Source organism: Simochromis diagramma, unplaced genomic scaffold (assembly GCF_900408965.1).
Source record: "Simochromis diagramma unplaced genomic scaffold, fSimDia1.1 OVJJ01000466.1, whole genome shotgun sequence".
Lineage (NCBI taxonomy): Eukaryota > Metazoa > Chordata > Actinopteri > Cichliformes > Cichlidae > Simochromis > Simochromis diagramma.
In genome coordinates this window covers 1,750,645-1,766,339 of record NW_024387287.1, presented here as the reverse complement: position 1 = coordinate 1,766,339, position 15,695 = coordinate 1,750,645, and the positions used below count along the sequence as shown (strand labels likewise).

At 40.4% G+C, this 15,695-nt stretch overlaps 1 protein-coding gene across 2 annotated transcripts in view; it reads left to right on the top strand.

Annotated features, from left to right (window-relative positions):
- The window catches only part of LOC120716260 (ephrin type-B receptor 2-like), a 65,173-nt gene extending 61,830 nt beyond the window's left edge, over positions 1–3,343 (top strand). The window contains exon 8 of one of the 2 annotated variants that reach the window (XM_040003718.1): positions 1,459–3,343. In XM_040003718.1, the coding sequence (XP_039859652.1) occupies positions 1,459–1,586 (128 nt within the window). In that variant the 3' untranslated portion in view covers positions 1,587–3,343. The remainder of the gene's footprint in view (positions 1–1,458) is intronic. The other variant, XM_040003719.1, reaches the window with a different exon arrangement.
- Positions 3,344–15,695: the final 12,352 nt, after the last annotated feature.

The following is a 15,695-nucleotide window of genomic DNA, read 5'->3' as shown; positions in this document are numbered from 1 at the left end:
AATTATGTCATTGGCATCGGTGAGCCACTGTCAATATGTGACATATTGAAGTCGCGTTTGAATTTGCGCTTGTTTTTTTGCTTTCACTTTGCAATCGTGCGAACTGTGTATAGAGAGCGACAGCACTGATCTGTGAGTGATGATAATTTGTGCACCAATTCCTCTGACATCGTCTTATTAATCGTTAGCTTACTATGCAAACATGACAAGTGAAATCTCCCGCAGCTTAAACATGTGAGAGGTTGATCGCGCAGAGAATCGCTGAGCTTATGTGAGTGAGCGTGTAAAAGCATTTCAGTTCTGCTGAGCCAAATAAGACAGGTCAGGGTGAAGAAGTGACAGCCAAAGAAAAGCTTACCACAAAACGGAGAAGTTATGACAAATCAGACTATAAGGCAAAAAGAAAGTGCAGCTTTATGGTTTCATGGACAAAAGAATTTCTGTGGCTGCAATATGACGAGCTAAATAACCAGGGCTGCACATAAGTGGTCCGCAGGTGCGCATTCGCTGTCAAAATAAAAAACACGCACAAGGGTTAGGGTTAAATTTAAAAACTGTACCTTTGAGTTAAAATATATATTTATAATTTTAATAAATGACAAATTAAAAAGGCATGAACATTTTTTTTGTATCGAAAAAATATCGAACCGTGACACCAAAGTATCGAACCGAACCGAACCGTGAATTTTGTGTATCGTTGCACCCCTAATATATATATATATATATATATACAATGTGTGTGTGTGTGTGGAGAGAGAGAGAGAGAGAGAGATATCATTTATCTCACTGTCCCATTTACTGCGGAAACTGTGATACGAAACTTGCAGATATGATTCTCGGTTCTGTACATGTGTTTTGGGGTTAAAGGTTTACAAGTTTTCATGTTTTATAGAAAATTGTTCAAGAGAAATACCTTTTACACCCAGTTGTTGTCTTGTACATATCAGTATATATTTTTCTTTTAAGAAAAAAAGACTGCTCTTTCATTTGGCACTTTTAAATCATAGCTGTTAAACAAATTGCTTTTCAATGTTTCTTATTCTCACATACCACTGAGAGCTATAGGCACTGGCTTGCCAACAGAAGCAAATTGGGATTTAGTGTCTTGCCAGAAGATAGTTCTAAATGATGTGGCAACTGAACTACTAACACTGTATTTAGTGACTCAACATTACTTGAGTTATAGCTTCCCAGCAAGTGCTACCAATAACCAATTATTATTCTATCCTCAAAGTGATTTAAAATAACATTCAAATGTCCTGCAGATTTTGAAATCTAGAAATTTTAAAATGTCAATTCAAATGTCTCTATGTTTTGCAACCTAACAAAGGCCGTATGTAGAGGAGTGCTTTTCAAGTCATTTTCAGAATATGAAAAGTAATACAAATCTTGTTAATTATGTGTTCAACAAGCTTGGCTGATAAAAACCGATGATACATATCCCTTTATTAAGCATAGCATGTATTACATTTGACACCAAAGTTTATCCTTTAACATTGAACTCTGTGTATGATGTCTTGAGCTTGACCGCCTACAGTGTAAGTTTCTTGGATATATATAAAATGCACAAATTATTGCTTTCATAATTAGGAGACTCAGATCCACTTATTGTGAGAAAACAAATTATTATTCTTGCCCAAAAATAAATTCACATAATTAGTATGTCATACAGATGTTTTCTCATTAAGAAACTGAGTAGTACTTGATAATACAGCCCATAACTTATGGTATAATTTCATATATTTCAGATCAGAATGTAGGGTGTTTTTCAGTTGTCTAAAAATATATCTCTGTAAGGACGGTGCAACCAACTAGGGCCAGGACCAAATTGCTCTCTCCCCAGCCACCTCCTCTGGGGGAAAACCAAGGCATTTACAGCCCAGCTGAGAGACCTAATGTCTGTAGTGTGTCTTGGGTTTATCTCAGTGCCTCCTCCCAGTAGAACATACCCAAAAGGCTTGCTCAGGAGGTATCCTAGTCAGATGCCCAAACCACTTAAGCTAGTACCTTTTGGTGTCTAAACTGCTCCAGTGTGAACTATAGGCCACCACCCGATAAAGCCAACAGAACCACATCAACTGCAAAAAAGCACAGACAAGATCCTGAAGCCACCACAATGGAAGCCTGAGAAATTCTGTCCATAAAAATTTGAAATAGACTTACTGCCAGCAGTGTAACCAAGTTCTCACTGTGGTTTGAACAGTGACCAAATAGGGACTTTCTATAATAGTCGTTTTTTGTTTGTTTGTTTCTTGTTGTCTTTCTTTTTTTTTTTTGTTAAACAATGTCTTCTCCAAGTCGACAAGATACATATAGACTGGTTCGACTGGCACCAGGGGCTTTGGCCTGTGAACAAGACATCACCCTCCCCAGGCCTCACTCCAGGGCATGGTTATAGCCCAATGGTTATTTCATTTTTTTTTTTTGTTTAAAGTTTCAAAAGTTTGTTTGAGTTTCAAAATAAAAGCAGTCAGCTAAGATTCATTTTTGGATTTGAGAGCAGTATTCAGTTGTTTAAGGAGAAACTCCATTCTCTTGCATTCCTCTTCACATGCATTGCACTTCTAAACTGATCCACGCTGCTAGGCATGGGCATGTGAAGTTTTAATGATGCATCATAGATGAATACTATGTCTTGGAGAACTTAGAATAGTTTATCTGTGGATTAAATCTGTCAACAGATGGGTGATCTAAGAGGCCACAATAAATGAATATGAGGCTTACTTTGAAAAGCCGTAATTTCCAATTTCGTAAATTATTACTGAAAAAGTCTACAACCACTGACTGACATGATTTAAAATATGATTAGGTTTTGAGTGGTAAATCAGGCTACCCATGGTTTGGGAAAATATCATGGTATAGTTGTGCAATGTTTAGGATTCTGTTTAGGATTCTGGCACCATAAGTGCATTTCTGTCTTTGCTTCTGAGAGGAAAATCGTTCAGATTGGCCATTAAAGCTATAAGCACCAAGCCTCAGAACAAAATAGCTATGCTGTGGCTCTTATGGAAGTCTTTGCAAGAAATTAGGTATCATGTCCCGTTTAGATATTGGTGTTTATACACTCTGGGTTTCTGTAGGACATAGAGGTCCTGTGCTCCACATTATTACCATAAAAGATGTGTTTCATCTATGATCTCTGTTTTGTCTTTTCTGTCTTTGTACATATTCCCTTCATGATTTGAAATGAAGCTGAAGTGTACCATCATCCAAACTCAGAAATCACTGTGGGTTGGGGTTTGAAAGGTAACATAGCTCAGAAGCCTCACAGGACCAATACAGCATTAGAAATATTTTGGGGGGTTTTTTATGTGAATTTTAAAAAAATGTGAGGTTGTTTTTTTTTTTTAAATAAATGTTATGCAATCGTTGTACGTACAGAAAAGTGAATTTTCCGTTTGAGTCATGTGACATTTGAGTGATTTTTTTTTTAAATGGGGACATTTGGCATGTTAAACCCTTCTTTCTAATGTACTGCCATAAATCACATGTTCATCCACTCACTATGGTGTTATCTACATGAGTCCCTTTGAACTTGGTCCTGTTTGTACATGTTCAGAATGTTGTCAGTTATTGTAAGGCTATAACATGTTTTGATGGTAGCATTCAAAAGCACAATTCCAAGACATTTATTCCCCGCTTATGTTTTGAAATTCAGTGCTATTGTAAAAAATCAGGAAGGAATACATATGCTTCTTTAAGGGTTAGCTATTCTTTGTAATCTGCTCACTGGAACACATAAAAATAAAGAAACAAACTCTTAACAAGCTGCTTTAACAATGAAGGTTTGGATTTCTAGTGTTGGATCAGGACAGGCCAGACTCCTTTTTTTCTTTTTTAATATGTTGTAGTTTAAAGAAATGCACTGACTTGAATTAATTATAAAACATGTCCTGATGCATGTTCTTTCTGAACAGAAGGTACAACTAAGACTTCTGTATTGCAGAAGCTCATTAGACATTGCATGTACTATTCTGGGCTCTGTGTTAGTCTTCCTGGAGATAGTGTTTTTTGGTAAATTTTTATGACTATGATCCAAAAGAGGTGCTTCCACTTATCTCAGCTTTAAGTGTTGCTTATTGTTTGTATTCTCGTTTAATGTAAAAATCTATTGTTCTCTCTGATTTATAACAGATTAATATTGATACCATTTTTTATTCTTATGTCATATAATATAATTGTAAAAACAGCCTTACATATTTTACAAACACATAAACACATTGTACTGTAATGTACACATGCATTCTCTGCACATATTTAACACACAGGACCCAGGCAGCAGATTGACATTAGATGATAAGTACTTCTGTTCAAACTGACCAGAATTATTATTTGATGGTGTTTGGTAAGAAATCAGATTCTGTAAATTAATGATCCGTCCACCCATTTTCTCTGCTTATCTGGATCCAAGCCACAGTCTAAGAAGAGATGACCCAATCTTAATCTCCCCATCCACCACCACATGTTCCTGTGGTGGGACATCATGGAGTTCCATGTATGCATTATACTCAGAAACCCAAACCACCTCAACTGACTCCTTCCTACGGGAGAAACAGCAGGTCTTCACTGTGAAGCTCCCAAATAACTCACATCTAAGGCTTGTATCTGTGATCTTATTCTTTTGATCATAACCCACAGCCCATGGCCATAACAACAGGAATTTGAATATGAACCTGACATACTTGCTCCTCCACTTGAGACAGAAACTCATCCCTCATTTCCCCAGTGGCATTCTACCCTTTTCTGGCTGATAACCATAGCCTTTGTCATCTCTCATCCCTCCTGCTTCACAGTCAGCCGCAAACTGCTCCAGTGCTGACTGCAGGTCAATATTCAATGAAGTCAACAGGACCACACCATCAACACCATGCAGGTACATGAGCCCAAGACAGACAAATGTGAATCCGTTTATTACAGAAATTTTCTTCATTAAAGTCATGAACAAAATTGGCAGTATATCCAATGTTACATAATCAGAGCAAAAACCACAATATTCATCCTGAATTTTTCCACTACCTCTAAGGTAGCCTGAGGAGGGCAGTACCCCAAAGCTCGACCACACCCTTCAGTCTCCCTTCTTGAATATGACCCTTGTCACCAAGAGGCTCTGTCCTAGTATTGCAGTATTGCAGAGAGATATCCAGTTGAACAGCCCCACAACATCCAGAGCTTTAAGGAACTTGGGGTAAATCTTATCCTTTCCAGAGTTTTGACTTACCTCAGTGACCTTATCCACAGAGATTGGCGAGCTAACCCCCAAGTCTTCTGCTCTGCTTCCTGAACAGAAAACATGTTCAAATTCCTTTAAATATTCTTTCCACTCTCCAACTATATCCTTAGTTAAGGTCAACAACACCTAATCCCCACAGTCCAAAGTGAAGGCAGAAAATTGCGTTTACCTCGCTAAATATCTGACAGTTTCCATGGCATCACCCCGGAATATGCAGACTGGAATATGGAACATTCGTTTTTGCAAAGATGACTGTCTAAAGCTGCATTCTGCTTGGCCTATCAGTACCCATCAACTGCCACAGGAGTCCCACAGTCTAGTCTAATTCAGTACGATTATTTGTTCAGCTTGATGGCTCTTTTTTACTCTGCTGCAAAAGATCTTGGATCTGGGCAAATTCCTTTAAGTATTTTTTTTTTGTCCTCAGTTGAGGTCAACAACATCCTATCACAAATGTGCACTCTGTGTGTGGAAAACTGCTTTTACCTCACTGTCTGACAGTTTTCGTGACATCACCATGTCACCATGTAGACTGGAATATGGAATATGTGTTTTTGCAAAGATGATTGTCAAAGCTGTATTCTGCTGGCCCTATCAGTACCCATCAGCTGACACAGGAGTCCCACAGTCTACCCTAATTCGGCAGGACTTTCTTATACAGCTTGGTAATAAAGTAGTAATAGTAGGTTAAAAATGTAGAAACAAGGCTGTAATAATGTGTAACAAAAAGTTATTACCACTCAATGACCAAAGTAATAACCACTTAATATCCAAATAATACTGTGGTAGCAACAGTGGTCACAGTTAGTTATACTGAAATATATGTAATCTGATGACAAGGCCCAAAAACTGTGGGTAATAATGTGGAAACACAGCTCGGATATAAGTGGTAATAGTAGGGGTATCAAGGCAGAAACAAGAATTAAAGTGATGACTACTAAGAAACACCTCTGGCCGTTTCTGTGTAATAAGCAGGAATTTAATACCATAGTAATGATAACTGAAGTGGAACACATGTTTGAAATGTCCTGTAAACAAAATAAAATGCCATCCATGTTCTCCTCCTTGTCTAATTCATGGTTGTAGGGAGTGCAACACCCCACAAATTCACTGGGTGGCGATAGCTATAATGCTATATAGACCTGCGAGCAGACTGTTAGGACTGCACTCTTCTGGACAGAGATCTCTCATGTTGTTCCTAATATCCTTCATATATATCCTATAATATTCCTTTATAGGTGCGACCGTGGCTCAGGGGTTTGGGAAGCGTATCTGTAACCGGAAGGTTGCCGGTTCGATCCCTGGGCTCTCTGTCCTGGTCGTTGTGTCCTTGGGCAAGACACTTTACCCTACTGGTGTTGGCCAGAGGGGCCAATGGCGCGATTTGGCAGCCTCGCTTCTGTCAGTCTGCCCCAGGGCAGCTGTGGCTACAACCGTAGCTTGCCTCCACCAGTGTGTGAATGCGCGAATAGTGGCATTGTAAAGCGCTTTGGGTGCCTTGAAAAGCGCTATATAAATCCAATCCATTATCTGCTGGAGCCACTTGCCTAGCTTAATTTTCACTACACCAACTGCTCTGATTACCACTGGGACCACTGTTACCTTCACCCTCCACATCTTCTCAAGATCTTCTCTGAGCCCTTGGTACTCCTCCAGCTTCTCGTGTTCCTTCTTCCTGATGCTGCTGCTCCTCAGGACTTGCCTGACCCTCTGCAGGTAGTTGGTGGTTGCAGCTTTCCTAGCAGCCTCTTCGTGGTTCCTATTTGCCTGTAAGATTCCCAGGTATTTGTAACTGTTCTAGATGTCTACAATGTTGCCTTCTGGTAGTTCGATCCTCTCAGATCTGACTGCCTTCCCTGTCTTTGTCACCATCCAACTACACTTCTCCAATCTGAACAACATTGCTGTAGATCCTGGTTGTGTGGATCAGTGAATCGATGTCTCGTTCACTCGATGTCATCCATGTAGAGGATGTGGCTGACAGTCTTGTCAATGATCTCACTGAGGGGGTTCAGGCTTATCCAGAACAGCAGTGGGGACAGAGCATCTCCTTGGTAGATCTCGTACTTGATGGTGACTTGTGCTATGGGCTTGAAGTTGGCCTCTAGTGTTGTACGCCACATCCCCATTGAGTTCCTGATGAATACTCTTAGGGTCCTATTGATCTTTTATAGTTCTAGCCATTCCAGGATCCAGGAATTGAGTCATAGGCCTTCTTGTAGTCAATCCAGGCAGTGCACAGGTTGGTCAGCTGACTGCTCAGTTTACCAACAGCTGGTGTTTTGCACCTCTGGTATTCTTGTCAATTCCTTTCAGTGCCCCACTCATTTATTGACCAATGTGCCTGTTCATCTTGATGTCTGACAGGAGCTTCCATGTGGTAGCAGGTTATTGGCAAGTAGTTGGATGGGGATGGTCCCTTCTGGGTGTCCTTGAGGATCAGGACTGTCCAGCCTTTGGTTAGCCATTCTGGGTGTCTTTCTAGCAGCTGGTTCATGTGTGCTGCCAGACTCTCGTGGAGTGCAGTCAGTTTCTTCAGGCGAGTAGGTGATAGGTTTGTAGCTTGAACCTATTCGCTGGAACGTTCAAGACAATATAATCACACAGCAAGCAAGACACAAAGTAGGCAAAGTTCTTCATGTTTCTCGTGCACGGGAGAGAACCGGACAAACGGCGTCCCTTCGCTTGACCCCAGTTGCTCTCGTCCGCTCCCCCGTAACACTGCTCTTTTATTGAGGTTACATGAATATACATAGCTTCATTAACATATGACGTCTACATACAAACAAAGAGTACCTTGCCTGTGTGTGTGTGTGTGTGTGTGTGTGTGTGTGTGTGTGTGTGTGTGTGTGTGTGTGTGTGTGGGGTCAGAGTGTGACCCCATAAATGACTTCCCTAAACCTGCTGGTCTGGAAGTCCAGCAGTTCATCTAAACAAAAGGCACTTAGCCTAAAACAGATACAGATACATTTATCCTACCATAAAACAACAAGACAAGGTACGACCTCTTCCCATGCTCCCAGAGTGCTCTGGAATGCACACAAAGTTTGCAGACTATTAAGGATCAAACCTCTACCAATCTAAAACTAATTATAAAACTCTAAGCATATATAAGTAGATATTTCTAAGCATAAATGACAATCAACAATACAAAACCTAACAGTAGGCATGAACAATGTCATGCCTACTTGGCTGCTCTTAGATCCACTAGCCACTAACCATTACTGTTATGAGTTGCATCCTTCTCCCATATGGTCTTCCAGTATTGCTCCTTCTCCAGACTGGGTGATGCTGTTCTCATGTTGTTCCCCTGCCATGGGAGATGGGTCTGTGGAGAACAGCTGGTTGATTCTCCTGCCTTCTATCTCTCTGGTGTACCTCTTCATCTTCATGCGGCTTCCCAAGGCTGTGAGTCGTTGCTTGGCAGTTTCCATGGCCTCTGGTATGGATAGCTTGCTGTACGTCTTAGGCACCCTCTTCATCGCACCTTTCTGCAGTTCCGATAGTTGGCTAACTTCCCTTCATGCTACCTTGATCTTGGCCTCTAGTCTCCTTCTCCATGGAGGGTACTGCTTCTTGTGGCTGTTCAACTTGTAGCTAAGCATCTCACTGATCACTGCTGCCGTGGTATAGATCAGCTGGTTAGTCTCGTTAATGGTGGTGCTACGTATGGTCCGTAGTGCTGCATTCACATCATCTAGTAGATCTTCTGAGGGTACTTCACGTAGACTTGGTAACCGGCTACAAAAGATTTCAAGCTTCGCCATCATCCTATCTTTCAGGTCAGTTCCTCCTCTTGCACTCAACGATCCCTCTTCCATCGCACTTGGGGCTTGGTACCTAATTTCAGGCGGGGTTGATGATATCTCCCCCCTGGTCTGTCATCCTGCCCCCCCCCCAGTAAGGGGGACTCCCCACAACCATGTATGCATACATGTTTTCAGTTCATTCCAGACTTCCTGATGCGTTTTAATCAGTTATCACTGCCTTGTTATTACATTCCTGCTTATTACACAGAAAGTGTCAGAGGTGTTCTGGCCCTTTATTGTCATTTTACATGTACAACGAAATTATGAGTGCTCCATAGCAACCGTGGGGGTATAAGATATAAATAGTAAAACAGCAGGAATAAATAACAAACAGAAGAAATATATACAATCAAGCAAAATATATGAAAGTTACTGAGACCATGGGTCAGATTGGTGAGGTGAGCGGGCAGGGGTGGAGCGTAAGAGGATAGGGTTTGTTAACAGCCTGAATGGCCCAAGCGAACAAGCTGTTTGTGAGGTAAAGACCCTACATTAATACAAAGAAAACACTGAAAACCCCAACATGATATGACTCCCTATGAGAATGTGCTTTGGCAACAATGGGAAAGAAAAACTTCAATTTATCAGGAAGAACCCTCGTGAAGAACCAGGCTCAGGGAGGAGGAGCCATCACTCTACATTATTATATTCCTTTCTTCTGGTATTATTATTATTAATAATATTGTTGTTGTTGATTTTGTTGCTGTTGTTTTTGTTTTTGCACTCATTACAAAACTTAAATAACCATGTGAGGTTATATGCATATTCACTTCTGTACACACTAGCTAGTCATTGTATTGAAGGGGTCATTCACAAACAAAAAGAACAGAAACATCCTTGCTTATGATGTTTCTGTTCCATTATGATCTCTCTGTTTGTAGAAAAGTTCAGTTCTCTGTAATGTAATGTTTTTGGTAAATTATTCCTGTGTGTGTGTGTGTGTGTGTGTGTGTGTGTGTGTGTGTGTGTGTGTGTGTAGTCCATCCATATGCTGGCCATTATTTTAACTGCGCTATGGCAGCTTCTCTGTACTGTCATAGAGCTAAATTGTGCCTGGTTTTGCCTGTAGATGTTCTTTTTTTGTTTGATTTTTTGTTTTAGTTTACAGCTAAAAAAAAAAAATACCTTACTGGTTAATAACAAAAGTAATATGCTTACTTTCTTGCTGAAAGTAAGATGTTAAGATGGCTATCAGCCTAAAATCTGTGTGTTATACAGACCTCTTCATTGTTATTATTATTTATATAGCACCAAATCACAACAACAGTAGCCTCAAGCTGCTTTATATCATAAGGTAAAGACTAGGGATGGGTATCGTTTAGGTTTTATCCGATACCGGTGCCAAACCGGTACTTTTGAAACGGTGCCGGTGCTTAAACGGTGCTCAAACCGGTGCTTAAAGAATGGAGAACACAAAATTGGTCCAAAAACCTCTCATGTTCAGCTGTTTTTTTGTAAAAAGATAACAATGTTAGCCTTTTCTGCAGCTATGGGGCATATATGGTATCACTCTTGGCTAGAAGCAGTGTTTAAACAATGGAAAAAACACAAACTTTGTCCAAAAACCTCTCATGTTTAGCTGTTTTCCACTTTTTCTTTGGTCATTTTAGCCTTTTTGGCCAGGGTGAAGGGAGTATCTGCCATCAAACAAGAAGACAGCAGCATGTAGCTATGATGATGTTTGCTAGTTCACCTTACATGCAATAATGTAATGACGTGGTTAGCCTACTCAACGTAAATTACACACGAACAACATTAAGCTACTCACGCAGAGAAGAACGGCTGCTGCTGTCATCATCATCCATCATCATTTCTGCTACACTGGCAGGGCTAGGGGCCAGGACTCTCCTCTTCGGGTTTTTGGGGGATGTTGCTCCGGGTCCAATAACTGGCAACCCACCCGCAGTAGATGTGCTCGGTGTGAGGTCTCGCAGCAAGCTATCAAATACGGCGCATTTCTCGGCTTTAAAAAAAAACGCTATGCGTCGCCAGGTGTTTCATCGGATTTGAGGTGTTACCTCCTTTGACAGTATCACAGTATCAGCTTAAAGCACTTGTTGCTGCTGAGTTTGCATCTTTTGCTGTGAAGTACAGCCAGACTTTTGACCGCTTCGCCTTGGGCATTTTTAATCTGTAGCTCTGCTCTAAAAGAACGTACGTACCTGGACCCGCCTACTATCCTCGGAAACGTAAAATGATTGGCTAGAATCTAAAGTGTATCACAGCTCAGGAAAAAAAAGCACCAAAATAAAGCACCGAAATAAAGCACCGAAATGTGCGCTGCTTTTCGGTCTGGTTACTACCGTTTATGTCAGAACCGGTGCCATGATGGCACCGGACACCGGTACCCATCCCTAGTAAAGACCCTACAATAATAATTCACTAAATTCTACAGTACATTTTTAAGGTAAGCTTTAAAAAAGAAGTATCCATCCAAATAGGCAGCCATCTATATATTTGTTTCTATTATTCTCAGAAAGAAAGAGAATATGCATCCTTTATGAATCTGAAAAAGTTGATTCTGTTTATCTGGACAGAGAGTTATCAGTGAGCGAAATGTTTTGTCACTTATCCAAGAGATGTCCTTAGTTTGAGTTTGAGCTGCCTAACAATGAGTTGAGGATTAAATCTCAGGATGTACCACAATTCACTGATCACATCAATTTGGTGGACAAAGACATCAAATTCACCAGGTAGGATATGAAATGATATGTTAGCCTTAGACTCTGAGATTTCCATCAGTAATGGGGGACATTTAAAAGTTGATGTGTACCATAAACCAACACATACGGATCAGTATTTAAGGTTCGACTCTCATCATCCACTGCAGCACGAACTGGGTGTCATCAGGACACTACAACACCGAGAGAACACCATCCCCACAGATACAGCGGTCAGGGATGCAGAAGGACATCATATCAAGAAGGCCCTGAGTAAATGTGGTTATCCAAGCTGGAAATTTGTCAAAGTTGGGAAGGCACAACTGTTGCCTAAGCGGAAACCCTTAGTAATCCCTTATGTGTCAGGAGTATCAGAACAGCTGAGAAGCATTTTCTCTAAACACTGCTTCTCTGTGAATTTCTAACACCAAAGCATGCTGCGCCAAAAATTGGTCCACCCCAAGAATTAGCTCTGCCCAGCACAAACAGAATAATATAGTGTGCACTGTTAAGTGCCAGGATAATTGATATGATTTACACATCATGGCAATTATAGCAATTAATTATTTGGCTAAGCGCATGGCACAACACAGAAGAGCTAACTCGTCAGGCCAGGACTCTGCAGTCTATTCACAATTACAGGCCAGTGGACACTCTTTCAACGATAAGGATGTACACATTCTGGACAGGAAGGAATGCTGGTTTGAGTGGGAAACCTGCAGTCAGCGGAGACTGAAGAAGTCGCTTGGATAAGTGACAAAACATTTCTCCCACTGAAAACACGTCCAGATGAACAGAATCAACCTTTTGGGATTTCCTTAGCTGGATGATTGAGCATGCATCATGACATCCTTAATGAGTATTGAATATTGAGTAAATGAAGTCAAACAGCTCAAATGAATTTAAACTGCTGACTTTTAGAACCCTATGTTCAGTATGGTTACTGTACTCTGAATTTTTAAGGCTGCAATAAACTGTCAGAATACATATATAATAAAAGGGATATGTCAAAATTAAATTATATAATCCAGTATTTCAGCTTTATAAAGTATCTCTTCCCTGAAAACATTTACAACTGTGACAGTCAACTTTTTTATCACTGTGATCTTACTTGGATGTTATATTTGTTGTATAAATGCATATTTAATGGTATACCTGTGAATTATATATGAATTATATATAAATTTTAATGATTTGTAATGTAATTGATTTGTTTTGTTAAAAAAAACAAATGAATAATTAAAGAAACAGAAACACATTAACTAGTGTTCTGCAACAACCATCTGAATGAACAAACTAAAAAAATATACCTGGCCAATCCTGCGCTGGTCATTGCGACATGGAACGTCACCTCATCGGTGTGGAAGGTGCCTGAGGTAGTACGTGAGCTTGAGATATGCCGGGTAGATATAATGGAGCTCACCACAATGCAGCGCTTGAGCTTTGGAATCAGTCTCCTCAAGAGGAGCTGGACTTTGTTCCAATGTAGAGTTGCACTTAGTGAGAGGCAGCAGGCACGAGTGGATATTCAATTCAATTAAATTCAATTAAATTAATTTTTTATTTATACAGCGCTAAATTACAACAGTCGCTTCAAAGTGCTTTATATTGTAAGGTAGACCCTACAATAATATATAGAGAGAAAAACCCAACAATCATATGACCCCTTATGAGCAAGACCTATGGGGACAGTGGACAGGAAAAACTCTCTTTTAACAGGAAGAAACCTCTGGCAGATTCAGGCTAAGGGAGGGGCGGGGCCATCTGCTGATTATTTAACACCTTGTATGTGAGGAGCAGGATTCTGAATTCTGGATTTAACAGGGAGCCAATGAAGGGAAGCCAATATAGGAGAAATCTGCTCTCTCTTTCTAGTCCCTGTCAGTACTCTTGCTGCACCATTTTGTATTAACTGAAGGCTTTTCAGGGAGTTTTCAGGACATCCTGATAATAATGAATTATACTCGTCTAACCTAGAAGTAATAAATATATGAACTAGTTGTTCAGCGTCACTCTGAGACGTCACTTAAAGTAGTCCTACTTATTTAATATGTGCATTGAAGGACATGTCTTGGTCAAAAATGACTCCAAGGTTCCTCACAGTGTTACTGGAGGCCAAAGTAATGCCATCCAGAGTAAGAATCTGGTTAGATACCATATTTCTTAAAATTTTCAGGGCCGAGTACAATAACCTCAGTTTTATCTGAATTAAGAAGCAGAAAGTTAGCGGCCATCCAGGTCTTTATGTCTTTAAGACATTCCTGCAGTTTAACTAATTGGTGTGTGTTATCTGGCTTCATGGAGAGATGGAGTTGGGTGCCATCTGCATAGCAGTGAAAATGTATGCTATGTCTTCTAATGCCTAAGGGAAGCATGTCAATCAATCAGTCAATCAATCAATCAATCAAGGCTTTATTCGCAACGTGCAGGTTGCCCTGCAGTGAAATAGGACCCCCCCCATTTTGAGAAACTCACGCCTCTTCCCATCGTTTCAATCCCAGCGAGCATCCTTGTGGGGGTTTGAACAGCCGGTTCCGCTTTCTTAATTCTTCGATAAGCTAGGGCCAAGCCAGCTCCAATCAGCAAGAACCCTGTTACCATGGTTCCGAATAGGTAGATATCTTCAGCACTCAGGCTCACCCAAGCCCAAACTCCTCTTTGAGAAAGGGGTGTAAATTGCATTTAGGCACCAGTTGATCAAATCCATAATTCCTCTTTTAGGTTTTAGAGAACAGACTGTGAGAGAGTGTTCCAGGGAAAAGTAATATAAAAAACACGAGACTAGACAAGGACATAAGAGGCTAAGCAGGGAAGCTAAGGGAGAGGAGGAGAGGAGAAAAGTGCGACCGCCTTCGTCAAGAGCAGAAAAAAAAAAGTATAATGTAAACAGAATTGGTCCTAGCACTGAACCCTGTGGAACTCCATAATTGACCTCAGCGTGTGAAGAGGACTCTCCATTTACATGAACAAATTGGAGTCTGTTAGATAGATATGATACAAACCACTGCAGAGCAGTACCTGTAATACCTACAGCGTGCTCTAATCGCTCTAATAGGATATTATGGTCGACAGTATTAAACGCTGCAATTGAGGTCTAGCAGGACAAGCACAGAGATGAGTCCACTATCAGAGGCCATAAGAAGATCATTTGTAACCTTCACTAAAGCTGTTTCTGTGCTGTGATGAGCTCTGAAACCTGACTGAAACTTTCAATTAAGCCATTCCTCTGCAGATGATCTGTTAGCTGCTTGACAACTACTCTTTCAAGGATGTTTGATATGAAAGGAAGGTTGGAGATTGGTCTATAATTAGCCAAGACAGCTGGGTCTAGAGATGGCTTTTTAGGTAAAGGTTTAACTACAGCCAGCTTGAATGCCTATGGTACATAGCTGATTATTAGAGATAGGTTGATCATATATATAAGATTGAAGCATTAATTAATGGCAGGACTTCTTTGAGCAGTTTTGTAGGAATGGGGAAGATTCTAAATGAATATCAATGGTACTGAAAGTAGCTGTAGATAATGTTACATCTGTGGGATGATTATTGGTAATTTTTTCTTTAATGATTAAAATTTTATTTTTGAAGAAGTTCATGAAGTCATCACTAGTTAACGTTAAAGGGATGGTTGGCTCAACAGAGCTCTGACTTTTTGTCAGCCTGGCTACAGTGCTGAAGAGAAACCTGGGGTTGTTCTTATTTTCTTCAATCAGTGATGAATAGTAAGATGTTCTAGCTTTATAGAGGGCTTTCTTATGAAGCAAAAAACTATTTCTCCAGGCTAAATGATGATCTTCTAAATTTGTGACACGCCATTTCCTCTCCAGCTCTGCTTTAGGCTACATGTTTGAGAATTATACCACGGAGTCAAGTAATTCTGATGAGGTTCTACTTTTCACCGGAGCTACAGTATCGTATCGTACGTAGTGAGGAGTTAAAATTATTAACAAGATAATCGACCTCTGTTGGAGTAGCGTTCAGATAGCTGCTCTGCTC